Raw genomic sequence first — 23,870 nt, 5'->3', positions numbered from 1 at the left:
AAAACTTATAGATACGGAGAACAGATAAGTGTTTACTGGAGGGGAATGAGGCTGAGGGGTGGCCGAAATGGGTGAAGAGGGTATAGTGCTGGATGGTGACTAGACTTGTGGTGGTGATCACTCTGTAGTGTATACAAATATTTAACTATAATGCTGTACACCAGACACTTATATAATAATAAAAATGGAAACACAACACACCAAACGAAAATGGAAACACAACACACCAAAACTTATGTGATGCAGCAAAAGCAGTTCTAAGAGGAAAGTTTACAGTGAGAAATGCCTACATTAAGGAAAATAAAATCAGAAATAAACAACCTAACTCTACACCTGAAAGAACTGGAAAAATGAAAACAAATTAAGCCCAAAGTTAGCAATGGAAAGAAATAATGAATATTAGAGCAGAAATAAATAAAACAGAAACAAGAAAGGGAAATAGAATAGATCAATAGAAAAGATCAATAAAACTAAAAGCTTTTTTTTTTTTTTGAAAATGTGAACAAAATTGACAAACATTTGGCTAGACTAACAAGAAAGATGACTCAAATTTATAAAATTATAAATGAAAGAGGAGATATTACAACTGATATCATAGAAATTCAAGAGGTTTGATATTTTTTCCTCAATCCTACTTTGGGGATCACCACAGTAAACAATAAGTAAAAATTGTATCTAGCTAACTGGGAGGGTAAAGTGGCATTTATTTCAAGTAAAGTTTATTTCAGTGATTATAAGTAAATGGGATGTTAGAAGATTTAGGAGGCTATCACAGTGGTAGAAGAATGAAATGACAAGACTCTGAATGAGAGACTAACACTATATAAGTGAAACCCACTGGAGAGAATGACAGACAAGGAAGAATCATTTGGAAAATATATGCAGAGTTGTATTAGAGGAATAAGGAGATTTGAACCAGTATAGTGAGAAAAATGGTGGTATCGTTAGCAAAAATTCAGTTCGTGGATTTTGGCATCCACCTTGGACCATTGCTAACTGAGCAAGAGAGAAATAGAATCTCAGTGTAGTTTTAATTTGAGTTTTCCTTCTTATGTATAAAGGTGAATATCTTTGTGTGTGGTCAAGAGTCATCTGCCTTTCTCTTTCTGTGAACTATCTGTTCATTCTCTATCCCAAAACTTTTTTTAAAATATATTGCTGATCTTTTACTTTTCTAGTTTGCAAATCTACATATGTTAGGGATATAAGCCTTTGTCTCTGACGTAAATACAAATATTTCCCTGGTTTGTCACCTGCAGTTTTATTTTGTTTATTGTGTTTTGCCATACTATTTGTAATGCCATTAAATTTATCACTCTTTTTCCTTATTGATTCTTTATTTTGAGCCATAGGTAGGAAAGTTATGCCCACTCTCACATTAGAATAGAATTCATCCGTGTTTTCATCTATTACTAGCTCTTATGTTGTTTTATTGCCTATTGTGCATGAATATCTTCTCCATTTGGGGTTTACTCTAGTATATTGTATGAAGAATAGAAGACAGTTTTATCATTTTCTGTCTCTCCTATTAGGTTAATGCTCCTATTTTCCCCTATTATTTTGAGATGACTCCTTTATCATAAGCTCAATTTTCATATGCACTTTTGACTATTTCTGGATTTTTAAGTCTATTTTACTGGCATACATTTTCTCCCCTCACATAATGCCCAGGAAAATTTTCTTTCTTGTCTCATAGTTGAAGCAAAAGAGTATAGCAATTAACGCAGTTTTGGATATGTTTGGCGTCTGTCAACCTGGATTTGAATGCAAGTTCTGTCTGACATTGTCTCTTTGACTTTGGACAAATTACTTAATATTGCAAATCTCCTAAGTTCTCCTGTGTAAAATGGGAATGATTTACAGAGTTATCAATGATTACTTATATAAAGCATTTAGTACAGTGTAGGATTCAATAATTGGCAGCTGTGTTATTTTATTCTTATCACTATTGTTATGCTAAATGCATATATCCCACAGTTATATGATTTGACTTCCACTTTATCTTCACTTTGGAAAAAAGAATGTTGTAGTATACAAAGGAAGATGATACAATTCAAGGAAATTTCAACTCACTAAAATGGCTGCATTTAAGAAATATCCTCTCTAGACACGGAGTAATTCAAAATATTTTATTTAATATTTGAATATTTTTATTTCATATGATTGATATATTTAGCTGAATACTTATCTTAAGAAAAATATTTGCCCAGCTAGACAGAATATTCTTATTTTAATTTCCAAGCAACTTGATATTTGGTACAAATTACTAGTCATTGTTATAAGATATGGTGAAAGACCATGTAGATTATAATTAATATTTATGTACCACTAAAATACAATTTTATAATTCAAAATTTGTTCTCGATACACTTTATATCTCTTTTATGTGATGAAGTTTCAAATTAATTAAAGTGCTCACTTAATAAAAGATATTTGGAAAATCATCCAAACAAGTATTTTCACCCTCTTACTCATAAACTAATGAAAGATATACCACATTTGCATCTGCTTTCCCTAGACTGTATAATTTTGAAACTTAATTTACTAATAAAATTATGGTTTTGTTCCTCAGTTAATGAAGGGAAATAGATATAGCAAATACACATATTACATATGGTTCTCAATTAAGTGCTGAAATGTCAATGTCTTTCAGGGACTCCTGAGGATTACCCACGATTTTTTCATATGCATCCCAGGACTGCAGAACTTAGTCTCCTGGAGCCAGTAAATAGAGACTTTCACCAGAAGTTTGATTTGGTTATTAAGGTAAATTTAACTAATTGCTTAACGTTCTTGGGTTTATAAGTATAGCTAATGTTCTAATGTTCTTGTGTTTATCAATGAATCCTCTAGAGGCTACTGTAGGGACTTTTAAGCGATAAAAATTAAAATTAATTTGAACTGCAATTAGCCAATTTTTCTTTAAAAAGGTGAAGTGCAACAGTTCTAATACATCGTGTTGCTTTTCTTTAACATAACTTTGTATATTACAATGCTATTCAAATACTGAATATTTTTATATGTAATAAATGCCTTGGTCAAATGTATGTAATTCTACATACTATAATTTATTACATCTTCTAACATTTAGTTTAGGTTTTGTTTTCTGTTTGTTTGTTTGTTTTTTACCAAGTGGATTTAATTTTTGACCACAAAAGCTTAACCAATGAATGTATTTAAAAAGTGCCTGGATTTATATATATTTTTATTTTAATAATATATTACGTTTTTTAATGTTATTGCTTTTTCAAAACTAAAAAGAAAAGATCTTGCTTGTCCAGAAATTATTTTAGTATATGTTTCATTATTTCTTTATTTTGAAAGATGTTCTTCAACCACAAAAATTTTCAAAGCTAAGGGAATCCATTTGGCATTACAATTTTGATTTAATAATATATAATATATTGTAATAAAATCATTGCAAAGGTATTGTGGAAACCCAGATGATCTATCCGTTAATTCTTAGAGACTTTACTGAGAAGGTAAGATTTGAGCTGAGCAGTGAAGGAAGAGTATGAATTTACCAAGTAGAGATCGGGGCTAGGAGAAAAGCATTTTAAGTAAAAGAACAGAAATAAGCAAGGACACACAGTATGTCTAGTGTGTATTGTCTGACTTTTTCATATCTAAACATATAAAAAATAGATATAGATATGCAGCCCTATGGCATTTTTTTAAAAATTTAAAAGTGTTAAAGGAAAAGGAAGTAAGGTAAGGAAGCTTACTGAGCATGTACATTGTACAAGGTGTTTTATGTATATTTTATAGCCACAACCTTAGTACTTAGTACTATGCTTATGGGTACAAATGTCAAAACTAAAGTTCAGATAGGGCAAGTGATTGAATCAGAGTTACATCACTAATAAGCAGCAGAATTGAAATTCAAATTTAAGTTTATCTAAGCTAAAGCCATACTTATTTCACTTCACTAAGATGCAATTCCTTAGAAATGGTTTTCTGCTGTAATTATCTGTCAGTGCAACTGCAAGCAATAATACATCTATACATTTAATTTTAGCTCAAATTAAGACATATTTTGTTAGCACCGATTATGTTATACACACTAGATTCTGTATTTAGTGTTTCTTTGTCCTTGAAGAATGTATAGTCTAGAAGGAGAAAGAATCACATAAGCTGATAAATCAAATACAACATATCAACTGCTAACAGGAAGGCAATGTAAAAGCTGTAACGAAGCACAGGTTAAGGACATTTAAATTAATCTGGGACTCAGGGAAGATTTTCTGGGGATTATCCCAAGCTCAATGTTGTTGTATTGGATGGCTTAGGCTAATGAATGAAAGCAGGAAATATGTTTGACCATAAGGAAGAACAGAAGCAAAAGCTTGGAGGCATGATGTACCAGGCTACAAGCAGTTAACAGGGAAATGAGATATAGAGCCAGACCTTGGAGAGAGCCTTATGTTCGACTGCAATTTCCTTGGATTTCATTCAGTAGGGGTTTGGGAGTCATTCAACAAAGAAAGGCTCTTTTTACCATTTATGTAAAATAGTCACGCATGAGATTCATCTTGCACGGTTTTATTTTAATTATCATTGGACTATATAAAACTCCAAAATGTGTTTCCATTGTCTCCTGTGGATCTACCTGGAGCCCTGTGGTGCTACACTCTGTGGGAGTTAAGAAACTTGACAAAGCACTGTTTCCAAACTGCCCCACTTGAAATATGAAATCAATTATTTTTCTTTATTATCAAAGTCATTTGTCCTGGTGCACCCAGGTATAGTGAAACTCAGTCTATCAATTATAGAAACAAAAATCAATTGGGACAGGCCACAGATAATTTTTTTTTGTTTTAATAACACTTTATATTATTAATGGAAGTTTTTACCGACATTATTAGATTCAAATTATTGTGTTTTGTGTGCAGTCAAGGGGATAATAAGCAAAGGTATCAATCTGTAAGAATAATAATGTGCCACTTGCTTGAATATTAGCTGAGTATTGTGTCTTTGTGTAAGGATCCATTGAAGTGCTACAATCTGGTAGTTCTCTGCAGTAAGTCTTTCAAATTCTTCCCTTTTTCTTATTTTAATAATGCTTCATTTTTCATTGACCATAATTTTTTTTTTATTGGACTTGATCCCAATTTCTGTTTTGGAAGCTAAGGAAATATAAAATAAAATGAAGTATCCTCTTCTAGACTTTGAAGAAGAATTCTGCTTTAAAAAGCTGTATGCACATTTAACAGCTGGTGTCACAAATTAGAAATTTATCATCTTCATTTTATCTATTTCTGCCAGTTATTTACTAAGTATACTGACAAATAAAAATGTAAAGGTGAAATTAGGAAGGCAAAATGGAGTAGTTCACCAACTTTAGAATATTAAAGGATTAAAACACATCTAATTAAAAGAGAAAAGGGTGTTCCATTTCAAAACACTATTCCAAATTTTACATAATTGCAATCATTTAAGCACACTTTAAAATGAAACACACATTTTCAATAAGAATCATAGCCAGTCCTGGGTTTTCCCAGGACAGTTCATATTTATGCCTATTGTCCTTGTGTAATTATTCATAAAACATCTTTCACCCTCAAAAATGTCCCAGTTTGGATGAAAGTTTATGCGATCACCATAGTTATACAGCAAAAAACAATTATGCAATAGAAATATGAAAGCACAGTTTAGATTCTAGATGATGATGAATTAGTTCATGCATGGAGTGTCTCTACCAAAGTCCAGAACATTCACCTTCATTATTAGAAGTGCAGTATTTTTAAAAAAATATTAATAATTTATATATTTATACTCTGGGCATCTAATACAAGCGTTAAATGGATAAATTATCAATAATTCACTGTCTTTCAGTTGCTCAAACATAATTTTTTTGTCTAAATCTCTTTTTTTCAAATTTATTTCTTTATTTTTGGCTGCGTAGGGTCTTCATTGCTGCGCATGGGCTACTCTTTGTTGCAGTGCGCGTGCTTCTCATTGCGGTGGCTTCTCTTGTTGTGGAACATGGGCTCTAGGTGCACGGGCTTCAGTAGTTGTGGCATGAGGGCTCAGGAGTTGTGGCTTGCAGGCTCTAGAGCACAGGCTCAGTAGTTGCGGCGCACGGGCTTAGTTGCTCCACGGCATGTGGGATCTTCCTGGACCAGGGCTCGAACCCGTGCCCCCTGTATTGGCAGGCGGATTCTTAACGACTGTGCCACCAGGGAAGTACCTGTCTAAATCTCTTTAGTTAACAACTAATAGCAAGGGTCACAATGATACCACAAATATCACTGTATCATGGTCCCTCTGATTTTCATGTTGTTATTCATTGACCTACTTATACTGCATAGCAGGCTGACCTTTAACATCTTTTCTTTCCACATAATGGGCATAATTAACCCTAAGCTCTCATCAGTCACCCTGCATACTTTCTGTGCCAGCCATACTAAACGACTTGCACTGCCTTAAACTCACCATGCTCTTTCTAGCCTGCAGGCATTTGCTGTTCTTCCTGAATCATTCCTCCTTTTTTTTTTTTAATCAACAGTCTAATTCACACTGATATTTCATTGATGCTTCGTATGCTAAGACAGACAGTTCCTCTGGAAAGGCATGACCACTGATCGGAAGCCCCTCCTTGCATCCCACTAGTCCCTGTGATGGCTTTGATCATTCTGTATAGAATTTGCCTGTTTATTTTCCCCTGACCTCTATAGGAGGGAGAGCAGATTGTAATATATTTCTTCAACATTTTGGACCAAGCCCATACCCCTATCCACGTACAATGTATAAAAGTGCTCAATATGTATTTCTTGTAATGGCTTTCTCCCTGGCACAGTAAATCTTTTTAAGGCTGCTGGATTTGGGTACTGCGTCTTCATTGCATTTAAATACATATATTTGAAAGTACATGTATTTGATAGAATTTTATCCTGTCTCTGCCCAGAATAAAGGTGCAAGGAACGTCTCGAATAAATTCAATCCCTGGAAAAAAGCCATACCTATATTAAGACAGTTTAAAGCTATTTATGACTGTATTTAAACAAACAAACAAAAAATCCTCCTTCTAAAGAAAAGATACATATTTTACACAGAAAATGAGCCAGAGAATTGAAACTGGTGAGCCTGAATAGTAGAGTTAATTTGCCAGTTCTCCTGGCGAGTTACTTTGCTTTAGTAATTTGAGATTCACAGGACAACAGTGTACAAGAAATGATTGAGGCCTACAAGAACAGCGACTACAGCCCTTGATCCTACACATGAATCTCTAATGCCACAACCCTAGAAAATATTTGGCCTCTATTTGAATAATGATATCAATTTTACTTTACTGCTTAGGAATTCAGTGGGTAACTAGGATTCACTGTCTTTAAGCCATATGACATTTGCTAGTTTTCAATTTGCCAAATCCTTTCTGAGTGCCTATTAAGTGCCTGATATTTTGCTTGGTGTTGAGGAGACAGAAATGTATGAAAGCTCTGCCTCAAGGAAGAGGTATGGAAAGTATGGAAATTGTGCTTTTAGACATATTTCCCTTCTGATTTCTACATCTGTATTTCCAAGTACTGGCTGAATAACTACTCCTAGTATTTTGCAATTGCATCAAATTAACGTAGTAAACTATATACATCCGTTTGAAACCTCGGCTTCTTTCTTTCAATTAATAATATTACAATCAGCTTGTCACCCAAGCTAGGAGTTCCCAGTTCTTCTGAGACACCAGCTCCTGTATGGCCCTATCCAGTCACTTTTCAAGTCCTATCCAGATACATCTGGAATTTCTCTTGAATGTCTCCCGCAACTCTCCATGCCCACTGCAGTTCTCTAGGTTTCATCCTCACGGCCCATCATCTCACACAAGTGATCTCTAAGATTTTAGCCTCTTTTTTATGCATCCTGTCCATCTCCCCACATTGCCAATAGATATTGCTAACACAAAAAAATAGATCATGCTGCTCCATATTGCCTTCAAGCCAGTTGACAAATTGCCCACTACATGAAATTCCAACAGAAAACTTTGTTGATTTGAAAGATCAGGTATTAGGGGCAGACGGACAGAGTAAGAAGTCACAGATCATCTGTCATCACTTCTCAAAATAAAAAGGATGGCATCCCCCATGAACATGAGAGAGCTATCAAAATTCATTAAATCTGTTAAGGAGAATGTAAAGTATAAGTTACTATCATTCTGCTGTGGTGTATGGATTGTCAGTTTATCAAAAAAAAAAAAAAGAGAGAGACACACACAAATAGAGAAATTAAAAGGAGAGAAGAAGGGCTTAGATGCTGCCTTTGAGAAAGATTGAATAGAATCTTTCAGTGAGCCAGGGTTATGATAAGGAAAAAAAAAAAAAATCAGAGCTGATGTTGTCCAGCCATAGGAAGAAAGACAAATTCTATAAATGACATACTTTCATAATTCTGGAAATATTCTAGCCATATATGCCTCTCCCTATTCTTATGGATTCCCATTGAAAGAATAAAATACACATATCTCACATCTTAGTTCAGCAGTTAAGTGAAAAGTAAGCTCACTTCCTCTGCCCAATAGCAAGATCTATAAGGTAAAGAAGTTTAAGTCCATTAAGAGTGAAAGTCTTTTATATGTTTTAGGGAAAATTATCCCACAGAAATTTCAGGTATTAGTTCTTATCAGTAATGAAACAACAATCCCTCCATTGATGTCTTAATGAATAATACACTTTTAGAAATCTACTGACATATTTGATACATTTGCTAGATGTTCATCTTTTAATTTTACGTTCTATTTTTTTCAATTTAGTAGATTATCACATAAAACATTATGTTTGTTTCTTCAAAAAGAACACTGTATCCTTTTATTTACTCCTGCTTGTTCACATTTCTACAAATTCTAAGTACTAGGCTAAATTAATTGACTATTATGACAATTATGGAAATTAATACAAGGAAAGAACACATGGTGTCCTCTTTTCTCATGTTGTTATTCATCCTGCTAGGTTAGTTAGAACAGAAATAGAATACAGCAGTTGAATATAGTGGCTGTCCAAATGTGCAAGCTGACAAAAGACACACAGAAGTGATATTTTACTTGGCCTCTTTCCTTCTTCACAAGGTGACCTGCAACTGCTTGGAAGAAGAGAAGCAATTTATCCATTCTCATCACAGTCCCTTGATTTTGGCAAGGCCTTCTTGTCTGCAAAGGTCATTGTAAGAGTACAACAGCAAGTCTAAATATTGTAGAATGTTCACATGGAAGACACTCTGAGCAGACCTTTCCGTATCTCCCCACTTCACACGCAGAAACTACCTTAACCCTCCTACATGAATGTTCTCAAGTAATCTTTCTTCATAGGCTTCTTGGTTGTTGCATAGAAAATGAAATTAAAAGGGTATATCTAAAGACTTGAAAGCTAAACAGGTCTTCTCACTAGTTTTTTCTCAAGAACAGACTAGTACATAGGAGAAACTCCCATTCTCATTACCTTCCAGGCTCTGAAAAATAACCCACTTAGAGACAGACTTTTTTTGTATACTGATGATTTTTTGAAATTCAAATATTCCAGGATGGACTATTCCAGTCAACCAGTTCACAAAGGCACCTTGGGAGAGAGCTTTCTCCTAGTGGAGAGAATACTCTGTGGGAGTGGAATCAGAATCCAGCATAGACATTTGCTGGATAAGGAAGTGAAGGGCAGGGCAAAATAAGGGGACGACAACATGAATTAGAAGCACTCCAGAAAAAAGTTACTACACCATCACGATCATAATTTTGTCTCTGGCTCACTGTGCTATTTATAGCCAAGATGATTCTCATGTTCAAACCACCAGCCAAATAGTGTGATATATCTGTGCTTGGCAGGAGTTTTCTGAATCTGTGGTCTCTCTGGGAGCAACTGGGTTTTTCTTCTTTAAATCATTCAAAATTGCCTTAGTCATTCTAGTGTCAGTTTATATCTCAAGCTGTAAGCAAAGAGAAAAATTTTTATTATTGAAAAATATACAGAAGCTCCAAGGATTCATGTTTTCACTGCAATAAGTTATAAACACAGTGGGCATATTCTTACATCAAATGAAGATAGAATGTACTTTAAAAATATTTTCTAGATGGGAAGTGTGTCAATATTATTTTGCTGTCATATTATAAACCCCTTTGGGAGTGCATTGTTTATAGTCTGCCTAGTAAAGATATCTTTTCTTTTTTCTCAAACAGAAAATGTTTTTATTTCCAAACAGAAATGCACTCTTTCGCTATGCTTACGGCATTACAAACAGATCAGTTGTATAAGATACAAAACAATTCTTTGTGTTTCATCTGATAAATTATTTTATGGTTTTGCAAGTTCTTAAATATTTTTAACAATTGTCATAAATAGCCTGTTGTCAGACTATGTATTCTTTAATTTTTAGAGTAGTAAAGTTTAAATAAATGAAGTTTCTGTAGGTTGTAAAGCAATATAATAGTATAAGAAGGGTCAAGAAGCAATAGAATGCACTTATTTTAATTATTAATTAGTCGGCAATATTAATACGATCTTTGATCCAGGGAACACAGGCTTACCACAGCCATCTCTCCCTAAGACGTTCCAAAAGAAAAATGTATGTACAAAGAAGGGAAATGTAACCTTTTACAGTCACTGGGGCTTCAACCCCCATCCCTTGTAGAGTTTAGTGAGCTGAACAGGATCCTGTGGAGAACTCCCTTATATAAGTGAGGTTCCTCCACTTTTACTTCCCACCCTCAGGTCCAAACTGAAATTTGAGACTTTACTTAAAGGCTGAAAACAGTAGCAAGCTTGCATAAGAGGCTAGAGCAGAATTGACCTAAGGTGTTCCACCTTGGCTTTTTTTGAGTGTAACAGCTGCCTACAAACGTGTGAGAGGAGTCAAAATGCTAGACAGCAATTGATTCTCAAAGGGCTATTGATTGGACATGTTAGGATCATGTGATGTGCTTGTTTTTGAAAGGCAGATTTTAGGGCTCTATCCACTGAATCAAGATGCCCATGTGATTTTCAGGGAACTTAAATTTGAGATATAGCCATATTTTAAAATCACTTGGGAACTTGGTAAGGCAGTATAAAATTAAAATAGTAATTAAAGAAACAGACAAATAAGTAAATAAATACATGTCAGAGGTCCTGATTGAGTCTGCAGTTGTAGAAGTTTCCATAAAGATTAAATGAAGATTTTCCCTGTAGCACTTTTCCATCAGACACCAGAACTTTCGGTCTTATTTTCATTGGGGTATGGTGAAATGTGAGATAAAATTTGTAGGTCCACATAAACAAATGAATATTCCCTTGATCTTATAGATCTTAAAACCCTAACTTAGTCAACTAACCTAGTCAAAAGACCTTACCAGTGTTTCCAGGTGGAGAACTGGATGGAAGGTTTTGTCAATATTCCCACTTCTTAGGTTTTCTTAGAAAACATGGAAGAATCTTTCATTTGAGAGCAACATAATCAGAAATATGTACATACATATGTGTGTGTGTGCATAGAATAATCCATAATTAAATTTGTACATACATATGTGTGTGTGCATAGAATAATCCATAATTAAATTTCAGTTAATTAAGAACAATGAAATGTCAAGAAGATTTGATCTTGACATATGAACAGTAACAGACTGAATTTATTATGTGCAGAATATTCGCATTTATATACATGCAATCCTTTGTTATGCTACAATCATAAAACATTTTTAGTGGCACTCAACCTGCCCATTTGATAGTAGTATTATATGTAGCATCAATTACCAGAAGCTAGCTAAGTCTGCTACATGACCCCAGTGTGTTTTTGGATATACAGTATTGTCATGGAGCCTTACTGGTCATCTTTGCTAACCAATAAGAATACAAAGAAAGATTTTCCAGAAATTCGAGTGTGGGCATAGCTCAAGCATGAAGTAGCCAGACCCAGAAGGGTGTCTCTCAAAGTACTTACATTATAACCACCCAAGGAGTTTGATAAAAAGGGAGATTTCTTATCCCTGTCCAAGATACATGAATCAGAATCTTTGTGGGGAGGATGTGGGAATATGCTTTATTACAGGCTTTCCTGCTGAGTCTTATGTAAACTAAAGTTTGAGAACCACTGCCCTATCTGTTTGCCATAATTTTTGAAAGTCACCTGTCATTTACTTCTGGTATATAGGGAAATGGCTTTGCCATTTGTTTTCCTTCCCTCCTCCTTTCATCCATACTTTGTTCCTTGTTTCTCTTCTCCCCTCCCCTCGCCTCCCCACCATCCCCCTTCCTTCCTAAGGTATCTGATGTTTGTAAAAATTGGTCAAACAGGTCCTAAGAACTAGAGATTAAAGACGATAGTTTAATTAGGAGAGACAGGCAAGAAAACTGGCAAATAAAAAAGTGTGTTAATGCACTATAAGAGTGTACTCAGTCAGAACCTTGCTTAAGTAATCAATTTGCCTCAGTCTGACAAGAAAATGTGTCTAAGTCATGCGCTAAGTGAAAAACAGAGCAAATCAGAGCAAACATCTCTTTGTTTAAACCACTGCCCATTTTAAAAACCTCCCCATATCTTAAAATATATATCAGCTTATTTATATATGTATTATAGGTAAATGTTGATAAATTCTGGAAGACTGTAGATCACCTATCCACAGCCCTCATTCCTATTAATAGCGAACCACAATTGGTGAGTGAGGAGGATAGTTTGTGGCCCTTTATATATCTTTATATGACTGGCAGGAATGCATATCAGTACCAATTATCTGTAGGTAAGCTTTGTTAGATATGAAAAACCTTTAAAATGCACAAATAAAGATGGCATTCACATAACTTAAGCTGTTCATGTTATACATTCACAAAAATTTATTTCTGCTTCATTTTAATGTCTAAAACAACCCCTCTGTAAATATCTATAAAATGGGGATTAAAATCATGGCACGTTCATTTTATTTGTAGAAAATATTTATGTAAAGCAAAGATATACATAGCCTATTGAAATTGAAAATACAGAAAATTCACAACAAACCTATTTTTGAATTCTTCCATATACCAGGAACTGACCAGATATTTAGCAATGTATGAAACAGACAAATTTACAGTGTTTACCCTCTCATAGAATTTAAAGGTCTAGTGACGAATGATGCTCAGACATTTGTTGCATTAAAGGGTTAGGTTTACAGACGCATAGAGAAAGGACATTTTTTTTTTACATATAATATAATTCCATTTTTATTTTTAAATATTATAAATATAGGAAAAATGCAAAAGTATCAGAATTATCAAGACTAAAGTGTGGTTTTACCTTTTTAGTTGCAACATTTAATTTACATTTTAAAATAAAACTACAATTAATTACATTAACATAAGACTTGTTTTTTCTTCTTAAGTTTGATGACATGAAATATTTCTTGGAGTATAAAATCCATTGATTATATATTATCAAATGAGAAGATGGAAACACAAATTATTAATTTTTAAAAAACTTTAAAATTTTTTCTCCATCTATCACTCCAAGCAGGAGATTTTCTTTAAACTATTTTTAATAACAATAATACAACTAACAGTTATTGAGCAAGACATTTTCTTGCAAGGCATTTTTGAATTAAGTATTTAAGTATTAAGTATTTTGAATATATTGTATCACACAATTGAATGCATTTGAATTGAATTTGAATGTATTGTTATCACACAATCAAGATGTCTTGTAAATTGTCATTTACTGTGATTAAGGGAGGGTAAGGGACTTAACAGGTGTTGTGAAGTTGGTTAGCTATCGACTGGGAGACAAATATCACTCTGCTAAGCCACCTTTTCATTACAGCATAATTTGCTTTTCCAGTAGTGTGTGACTTTCTTACCAAAAGAACATTTATTCATTCAGTACTTATTGACAGACTATTCAATGTTAGCTACTACAATAAGCCTGGGAAGTCAACATTAACCGAATAGTCACACATCCATGATATCTTGAAAGTTATATTCTAGTGGAATAATTCTGACAATAAATTACAAGTATAATAAATAAACAGATTTTGAAATATTTTATCTGTGAAGTGCTATAAAAAAAGCAAATTACATTGTGAATTCCAGTGCTGGGGATATAATTTAAATGAGGTGGTCAATGTAGGTCATGTGGAAAAAGATATGTGATTCATGTGTACATTTGTGGGAATAGCATTTGAGGTAGAGGGAACAGCCAATGCAAAGTTCCTGAGGTAAGAATATGCCTGAATTTTAGTGGAGCAGCATACAGTATGGTCAGAGCATATTTAGTGAGAAGGAGAATATGATAAAAGCAATAAGAGGTCAGATCCCGTAGGCTTGAGTCAAATTGGAAATCATTGAGAGGTTTTAATGAGAGAAGTGACTTGATCAGACTAATATTTAACAAAATCACTGAGCTGCACATAAAAGAATGGGCTACTGGCAAGGGTAGAAGCTGATGGAGAAGTTTACATCATCCAGGTGGCAGATGATGGTAGGTTGGCCCCTACCAGGGTGGTAACAGTGGAGGAGGTGAGAAGTAGTTAGATCCTGCATATATTTTGAAGTTATAGTCAATAAAGTTTCCTCATAGATTAGATGTGGAATGTGAAAAGAACCAAGGAGTAAAGGTGACTCCAAGATTCTTGGCCTGAGCAACTGGAAGAATGGAGCTGCTATTAAAGTGGAAAAGACTGTTTGTGGAGTAGGTTTGTGAGGTGGGAGATGAGAATTTCATTTTTTCAGCGGTTACATTTGAAATGTTTATTAGATATCAGGTCTCTAATAAACATTATTTAATAGTTATTTTAAAATAATTATTACTGTAGTTACATAATAACTATAATAATTAGATAATAACTATCTTTATAGTTATTATTTAAGCAGAGTTATTACATATACAGTTGTGTATAGGTTCTGGACTTTCAGAGCTCCAAGCTGGAGATAGAAATTGGGAGTCATTATTTTACTGACATTTTTAAAAAGTTTTTATTGGAGTATAGTTGCTTTACAATGTTGTGTTAGTTTCTGCTGTACAGCAAAGTGAATCAGTTATACATACACATATATCCCCTCTTTTTTAGATTTCCTTCCCATTTAGGTCACCACAGAGCATTGAGTAGAGTTCCCTGTGCTATACAGTAGGTTCTCATTAGTTACCTATTTTATAAATAGTAGTGTATATATGTCAATTCTAATCTCCCAATTCATCCCACCCCCTCCCTTCCCCCCTTGGTATCCGTAAGTTTGTCCTCTACATCTGTGTCTCCATTTCTGCTTTAAATATAAGTTCATCTGTACCATTTTTCCAGATTCCACATATGAGCGATGTTACACGATATTTGTTTTTCTATTCCTGACTTACTTCACTCTGTATGACAATCTCTAGGTCTATCCACATCTCTGCAAATGGCACTATTTCATTCCTTTCTATGGCTGAGTAATATTCCATTGTATATATGTACCACATCTTCATTGTCCATTCCTCTGTTGATGGACATTTAGGTTGCTTCCATGTCCTGGCTATTATAAATAGTGCTGCAATGAACACTGGGGTGCATATATCTTTTTGAATTATGGTTTTCTCCAGGTATATGCCCAGGAGTGGGATTGCTGGGTCATATGGTAGTTCTATTTTTAGTTTTTTGAGGAACCTCCATACTGTTCTCCATAGTGGCTGTACCAATTTACATTCCCACCAACAGTGTAGGAGGGTTCCCTTTTCTCCACATCCTCCCCAGCATTTATTGTTTGTAGATTTTTTAATGATGGCCATTCTGACCAGTGTGAGATGATACCTCACTGTAGTTTTGATTTGCGTTTCTCTAATAATTAGTGATGTTGAGCATATTTTCAAGCATTTGTTGGCCATCTGTATGTCTTCTTTGGAGAAATGTCTATTTAGGGTTAGTTACTAAGATTTTTCAAACCATGAGATTAGACTAGATTAGCAAGGAAGTGAGTAAGAAGAAGAGAAGATGACTAAGACCTGACTCCAGGGCCACCCCAATTTTAAGTTGGAGAAGAAAGGAGAAACCAGAAAATGAGAATGAGAAGAAACGGATAGTAGTATTAGAAGAAAACCAAGAGAGAGTGTTGTCTTGAAAGACTAGTGAATAATGTTTTAAATGCTGAAGGTAGGTTAAGTAAGATATGGATTAAAAATAAATATTGCTTTTAGCAATGTAGGAATTACTGGTAATTTTGACAAGAACAGCTGTATTTGAGTGGTGGGGGCAAAAGCCTAACTGAAGTGGGCTTAGGAAAAATTGGGAAGAATGAGTGTAGACAAAAGCAAACACAAAAATGTAAAAAGTGGACACTATAGATGCATAATAAATAATTCCTGACTTTCCAGGAAAAAAGTTATTTATTTCTTCTTTCCTAGACTGTATTTAAGTGTCTTGATAATCTTTCCTATTTTCTTTTTTTCCCCTAAATTGTTGTATCTCCTTTAAAGGGTTCATACTAGAGATCATGGAATTTGTTACATTGCTTGCCACAAGCCAGTAGGACAAAAGTTAGTCTGTATTCTCTGTCCTCTGGTTCAAGGAGCTAAGAGGTTATAAATATTTGCTTGTCTTAATATTGAAAATGGAGTAGCTTGTTTCTTTTAATGTTTTGCTCTCCAAAGTAACTAAATAGTATATTTTGTATACTTCTCCTGTTTTGGCTTTAGTTTTACTTTGGTCTCATTACTGAAAATGGGACTCATGCCCAGAAATTCTCCAAGCAAAACCTGGCTTTTAAATATAATGTTTAATTTGTAAGTACAGACTTTGTAGATATAAATAAGGTTGTCTTATGGGATTAGATGATTTTTTAAATACTACCTTGTTTCACTTGACCTGCTTTTTTATGCTTCTCATCTCATTTACTAGCGACTACAGGGGAACAGAATAAGTAAGACTTTTGAGAATTCCTATTTATATTATACAGAAGAGAGGATTGGATGATAGGTTTCGTGCATGAATCTTCTAAAGAGAAAAGCATGATAATTTGTTTTAAGTGACATATTTTATCTCTAATTCAACCTGGAATATCTACTTTACTAATTTTCTTTCCTGCCACTAATTTTTCCCATCAATCTTATATTTGGATGTTCATTTGCATTCTCTAAATTAGAGAATCATGTGGTGAATTTCCCTGTGTAGGCTCTCATAAATCAGGAGACCTGAGTCTGGGCCCTACTCTGTCTGTGACTTACATGTGGTGTGGCCTTAAACATAAAACTGACGTTTCTATTTTTGCATCAACACAAAAGTATATGTTTTCATATTTAGAGGGGCAAAATAGCATAGAGATTAAGAATGTGGACTTTGGGGACAGATACGTGGTTAGCACATACAAAACACCCCAAAGAGGACAAAATATGTAGTAGCAATCCAAAAATATTACTCATATTAACAACAAACTAATGTTAGGAAAATAATAGACAGAGTCTTTACATGTTATTTTTAAAGATATGGGCAAATCAACTGTTTCCATAGATCTAATTTGAGTTTTCTTTCTCTTTTTGTTGGATCACTTTGTTTCCATCATGCAAATAATACGTGTTTTCCTGGCTTTCCAGCTTGCAGTAAAAATTAACATATGAGCTGAATGTAAAATAAAAGCTTCTTTCATTGTTACACAATTTGCTTTTTGTTTTCCTCTCACCATCCATAAATTGCGTGTGTTTATTGGAGGAAGGGGACAAATGATAAAATCTGTGACTTTTCATAGCATTATTAGTATGTCCAGGACATAACATAATGACTTTCAGAACAATTAGATACAAAATAAAGGGAGAGAGAAAAAGTTCTGTTCAAAATGACTAGCATGTGTGAACTGTTCCTGATTCAATTAGATCCAGGTCATTGGGCTGGAACCCATTATGGACCAATTAGTTTCCTACAGTGAAAGATGATGTTTTCTAGTCGTGGACTGTACCTTTTCCCCTGGTCAACTGTGTCCAGAAAGCCTGCTGTATGTCACAGAGGGGACTCCTAGAAGCACATCCATGTCTCAGCACAAATTAATCACAACCACTGGATACAGAAACAGCTTATCCATGCTGATGGTCAGGAGCACATATGGTTATGAGTGAAGGATACAAAGTTACAGAAAAGGCTACACATTATTCCAGGACTGTTGTTTTTAATGCAGAGCAGGGGCTCATAAACATTTTGTACCATTAACCACTCTAGCAGTCTGTTCTCAGATGAAAATTTAAATGCATAAAATAAACAATATAACATTATAAAGGAAATCTAATATATTGAAATAGAGTTATCAAAATATTTAGAAAACAAAGATAAGTAGTTTTTTTCTAAACAATGCTTTATATAATATTATTTAACAATGGGTTTATTAATTACCATAATTGCAATGCAGTAATTAGCATAAATTATATTTCAAAATTTTTTTAATATTACTAATAACATGAAGTGATTTTTCTTGGTGCAAACTCACTGGTTCTGCCAAACATTACTGTGATTTGTCACATACCCTCTCAATTGATAGAAACACTAAAAATTACAACTAGAAAAAAGTGAAAAATTATCTTCCAGAAGCCCAATAATGAACAATCAGAGATATCTATCTGAACTGCTTGTAAACCTTCATGGCCAAATGTCACTGCTTCATGTAGGAAAGCACTCCAGGATTTAAAATAAAATATTTAACTTTTAGTTGATTTCAAAATACAACTATTGCAGCAATGGGGGAACATATCAATAAAAAAATGACAGATTTTGAATCTATATATATATATATATATATATATATATATATATATATATATATATATATATATATATATATATATATACTGTTGAATTATGTTAATGATTTCTTCTAAAGTTTGGAAGAGATTTTCTAGAAATCAGTTGTGATAAAATCTTCCCTTAAGGGCTTCCCTGGTGGCGCAGTGGTTGAGAATCTGCCTGCCAATGCAGGGGACACGGGTTCGAGCCCTGGTCTGGGAAGATCCCACATGCCGCGGAGCAGCTGGGCCCGTGAGCCACAGTTACTGAGCCTGCGCGACTGGAGCCTGTGCTCCGCAACAAGAGAGGCCGCGATAGTGAGAGGCCCGCACACTGCGATGAAGAGTGGTCCCCACTTGCCACAACTAGAGAAAGCCCTCGCACAGAAACGAAGAACCAACACAGCCATAAATAAATAAATAAATATTAAAAAATAAAAATAAAAAAATAAGTGTGCCAGAAATGGCCACTTTAATTTAAAAAAATCTTCCCTTAAATAAAATTTTTGGATTGCTATACAGTAAGATGCATTTTTTCAAAAACAGAAAGTCAAGAGTTGGTGTTAAGGGTTGGTGTTCACCCATTCATAGCATGACCATGTGGAGATTTCCTAAGAAAATTTATTGGAAATATAAATTGTCATCAAATTTTTAAACTGAATAGGAGGAAAAAAACAAGAAAACAAACATACTCCTAATACAGGAATATTAATTTTACTTGAATAACATATTTATGGTTAAATAATGTTTACATTTCCATTTCTACTAAAAATAATTTATTGAAATTTCCTCTGTCCCATATAAGAATCTTTAGAGGACTTTTCGTGGGCAACAAATGTAGCTTTAATATATTAATTGTATGTAGAATTATGAATTATTTGGGGATTTAATTACTACTGTGGAACAAGAAGACGTGGAAGAGGCAAAAATAAACACAATGCGTTATTTGAGTTATGAATATTTGTCTCTGTCTTTTATTTAAATATTTTATCAGCAATTCACTCAAATATCTTTGCTTCTCAATTTTCTATCTAGATGTATTTAAGTGCTATTATTTCTTCTAATAATATGCCATGACAGATACAAAAGTTTATTGCAATGATTTTTTATTTTTATTTTTTGAAATATACACTGGGTTTGAGTACAGGAAAGAAAAATTGATGAAGCCTCTCTGGACTTTTATTTCCTCATGTTTTCTAAGGGTCCTTTACTTTAAAGTAGTTCTTCTTTCTGTAATGATACCAGATTAAAAGAGAATTCCTACATAGAGTATGAAAAATAGCACCCCAAAAGGATTCCATAACATACAATGTTTTAATCTTTTATATTCTTTTTTAGGCTGAACAGGACAATGGTCATCCTCTTCCTGCTTTTGCCAGTCTGCATATTGAAATACTGGATGAAAACAATCAGAGCCCATATTTCACAATGCCCAGTTATCAAGGCTATATTCTGGAATCTGCCCCAGTGGGAGCAACTATTTCTGACAGTGTGAATTTGACCACCCCTCTAAGAATTGTAGCTCTGGACAAGGATATAGAAGATGTAAGTTAAATACAATATTTGTTCTTATTTTGCTAACACATCTCTTGTTATATTTATGCCAGTGGGAGATATTACAAAGACATGGTTGCATGAGCTATAGAATAGAGAAAAAAATCAGTATAAATGAGAGTCTTAGGGTTGTAATTTAATTCCATATCAAGGTTATTATAAGAAAAAGTAAATTTGAATTCAGCAACTGTTCTTTTTCAGTTTACAGATATTCAGTATAAGGAAGAAAATGAATGTTTCACTTGCAGTTTGCTAAAGTACGAGGGCAGTCTTTTTAAATAACATTGGCTTTAAACTATGTAATATTAATAGGAAAAAATAATGGCATTACACAATAAGTATAAAAAATCATGAAGGTAGCTCTGGAGTGTGATTTGGGGGACTTTTCTGACATTATGTTATTAAAGAACACACATTTTGGGGCAGCTGACCTGCTCACACTTTTGCCAGTGGCTGTGTTGATGCTAACACTCTTCCATTCCACACATCATTGTCCTCTGATTTTCTGGTACTGACACTCACTAAAGGAGTGGGAAATTGTCCAGATTGGGCAGATCAGAGTATTTTACCTCCTTAGCTAGAGTGATTGCTGCAAAGAGTAGACAGAAAAATTTTACCAGTCCAGTCAAAGTCCTCCCAGGAATTGAACGGAAAACAAAATTGGAAGTGGAAGACTTTGGCATCATGTATTAAAGAAGTGGAAATGAATCTGAAGCCATTGTAACCAAGTTTGCTGACATCATAGAGAAAGCCCATTGTCATTGGGAGAGAATGAAGCCTGACAGAGACATACAGAGAGGAGTCCTACTGAGTCCCAATTTTTTAGGCTGTAATATCCCCAGATCTATATTAATCCCTAAAGATTTTCCTTTTAGTCTCTGACCTACCACGGTATTTCCCCAAATATCTTTTTTTGTTTTAACATACATTAAGTCTGATTTCTGTCACTTGCAACTTACGAAGTCCTGACCCAGAAGTGTCTCCCATTTTGATAGCATCTGATAAAACTTTGTGATCGTGGAAATATTCTGTAGCTATTCTGTCCAACACGGTAGCCACTAACCCTGTGTGGCTATGGAGCACTTGAAATGTAACTAGACTGAAAACATAATTTTAACATTTTGTTTAATTTGAATTATTTTAAATGTGAATAGTCACATGTCGCTAATTAGCACAGCTCTAGAACATCCCCCAAAATCTCATTACGTGGAATTTTGTCATCAGTTTAGTAAATTACATGGGCACTTCCAGACTTTTTTTTTTTTTCTTTCTAGAAAAATTTTGTAACCCTTAGCAGAGGCTGTGATAACTCTTGTGTGCACTCCACTTCTTCTCACCAGGTGTTTTATTTTACTCTTTATATCTTTCTCTGCTTTCTTTTTTTTTCCTCATCCTACCTTTTTTGCCCTTCTTAGTCTCTCCCATTTTCTTTCATCATGTGTTTTAACAATAGCTAACTCACACTGAGTTCTTAATACCTGCCAGATAATATAGTAAATGCTTTATCTTGCATTAATTCCCTTAAATTTCACAGCAAACATAATAGATGCAATTTTGCATATTGCACAAAGGGAAATTTAAATGCAATTTAAGTGCCTTAAATTTGAAGCAATTTTAAATGCCTTACTCTCATCACAGAATTAGTAAATGGTGGAGTTAGACCTTGAGCCAAGGTCTAATGGAAATAAAGTCACTGATTTTAATCACTAGTCTAGATAGCCCTTTTCTATTTTATACAGTCTGACTGTAATCTGACTATGATAACAGCTGTTAACGCTATAGACTTTCTTCCTAGAAAAGTGCATATACATACACAATTTCACATCCCACATCGCAGAGTGTTTAGGGATTTCCTGAAGTTTAATGTGTTTCATGAGTCACAGGTCATTTAGTGAATACTCACTAGAAAATTCACAGAACCACCTTAAGAAATTTTATCCTGGCTAAGCTAATATATTTTGTAGGCCCAGTTATGTCCCACAAATTTTGGTGTGGATTTTATTTAATGTTTTTAATTTAAATGCATAATCATATTTTAAGCAGTGACTAGTCAGTTTGGAAATTTCTAATAGTTTAAGTCACACCTTCATGAACACAGTGGTTGGCACAAGCTAAATCCTAAAAAAAAAAAATGTAGTTTTAGTTTTTCCCTAATGGCAAAATTTATGTATTTGTACTTTCTCGGTGCATTTATATTGTTTAGTGGTTGCATACTAAGCCCTATGTTTGCTTGCATACATTCTTACTTTTCTGGATTGTCATTCACTTTAAAATTACAAATGTTAAAATTGCATTCTAAGGGACTTTGTAAAGGATAGTGGGACTTCAAGGTATTACTGAGTTAGGGTGGAGAGAGCTCCTGGGTCTGAAACCTTTGGAAAACACTACTTAGAATTCTGCTCTTGAAGATTTACAATTCAGTTAGCCTATTAAATACTCTAAATGTTTCCAAGGGATGGGACAGCACATTGTGGTTCTTAAGAGTTTGTGCTTTGGAGTTAGCTTACCTGGGCTTGACTGTTGGTTCTACCCTGTGATAGCTGCATAGCACTGTGAGCCTTATATTTACCAGTTGCAGCCTTTTGTTCAAATGCCAGTGACCCAAAAAGATATATGGTAGCAATCACTTCCACCTTGGCCTGCTCCTTCACTTGGGGCTGGTGGGGATGGGGAGGGAGAGAAAATTTCCCTTAGATAAAGCCATGTGCGTGGAGAGTGGCATAATTACTATGTTTTATAGAAATGTCAAGTGATTAAACAATGTCTATCTGGCCATTTGTTTATTATTTAGGTCCATCCTCTTTCTAAAATCATCTGCAGTGAGTGATTGTCATTAGGTGCCTAGAAACTGAACAAGTATATCTAATCCCTAGTGGCAAATTTTTCTAAAATATCATATACAACTTCGATGTATCTATACTTTAAATAAGTCCATAGAATGTTAAACATCATTTAATCCAACTTCCTATACTATGTGAAATGTTATATTAAAATCCATTCTTCAGGAATTGATGTTACACTTCATTGTGCCACTCAAGCTTGAAACCTAGGAGGCATCCTTGATTTTTTTGTTTACTCAAGACAATTAAGAAATCTTTAAATTCTTCCTGTTTTGTCCTCTGAATATTTCTTGACTCTCTTTTTCTCTCTCCACTCTTACAACCTATTTGTCTTTTATTAAAATTGCCTCCTAATCTTCTAGCTCCCATTTTTTTTCTTACTCAAAACCATCTTTCACTCAGCCACTAGAGTGATTTATTCGAAGCTCAAATCTTACTATATCACACTTCTACCTAATATACTTTCATGACTTGCTGCAGAAGAAATTTCAAGCCTATGTGCATGGTTTTCTGCTACTTGATACCTGAACATTTATGCAGCCCCGTTTTCTGAAAATTTCTGCTTCACCTATTACATTTAACAACTACTTGTAGTTTCATGCGTTACACCAAACTACTGCTTATCTAATTACCTTTGTTTGTTACATTTTCTTTTTTGAAATCTTTCCTCTTCCATTACATGAACTGGCTTGAATAACATGCTCAGTGTTTGGAATTCAGCTCAGGCATACCCTCATTTAAGAATCTTTTCTAGATTACTCATTCTCTCAGTTGAGTTGCATGTCTCTTTTTGGTGAATTTCTCTAAAGTTATATTTACATCATTGTGTGT

At 34.2% G+C, this 23,870-nt stretch overlaps 1 protein-coding gene across 17 annotated transcripts in view; it reads left to right on the top strand.

Annotated features, from left to right (window-relative positions):
- Positions 1-23,870, top strand: part of PCDH15 (protocadherin related 15) — a 755,972-nt gene that overhangs the window by 419,326 nt on the left and 312,776 nt on the right. For all 17 annotated transcript variants that reach the window (XM_028166694.1, XM_028166693.2, XM_057531449.1 and 14 more), the window contains 2 exons: positions 2,654-2,766; positions 19,984-20,190. In XM_028166694.1, coding sequence (XP_028022495.1) covers positions 2,654-2,766; positions 19,984-20,190 — 320 coding nt within the window. The remainder of the gene's footprint in view (positions 1-2,653; positions 2,767-19,983; positions 20,191-23,870) is intronic.

This window comes from Balaenoptera acutorostrata, chromosome 16 (genome assembly GCF_949987535.1).
Source record: "Balaenoptera acutorostrata chromosome 16, mBalAcu1.1, whole genome shotgun sequence".
NCBI classification, from domain to species: Eukaryota; Metazoa; Chordata; class Mammalia; order Artiodactyla; family Balaenopteridae; genus Balaenoptera; species Balaenoptera acutorostrata.
The sequence above is the reverse complement of the archived record's forward strand: the minus strand, read 5'-3'. Positions and strand labels throughout refer to the sequence as shown.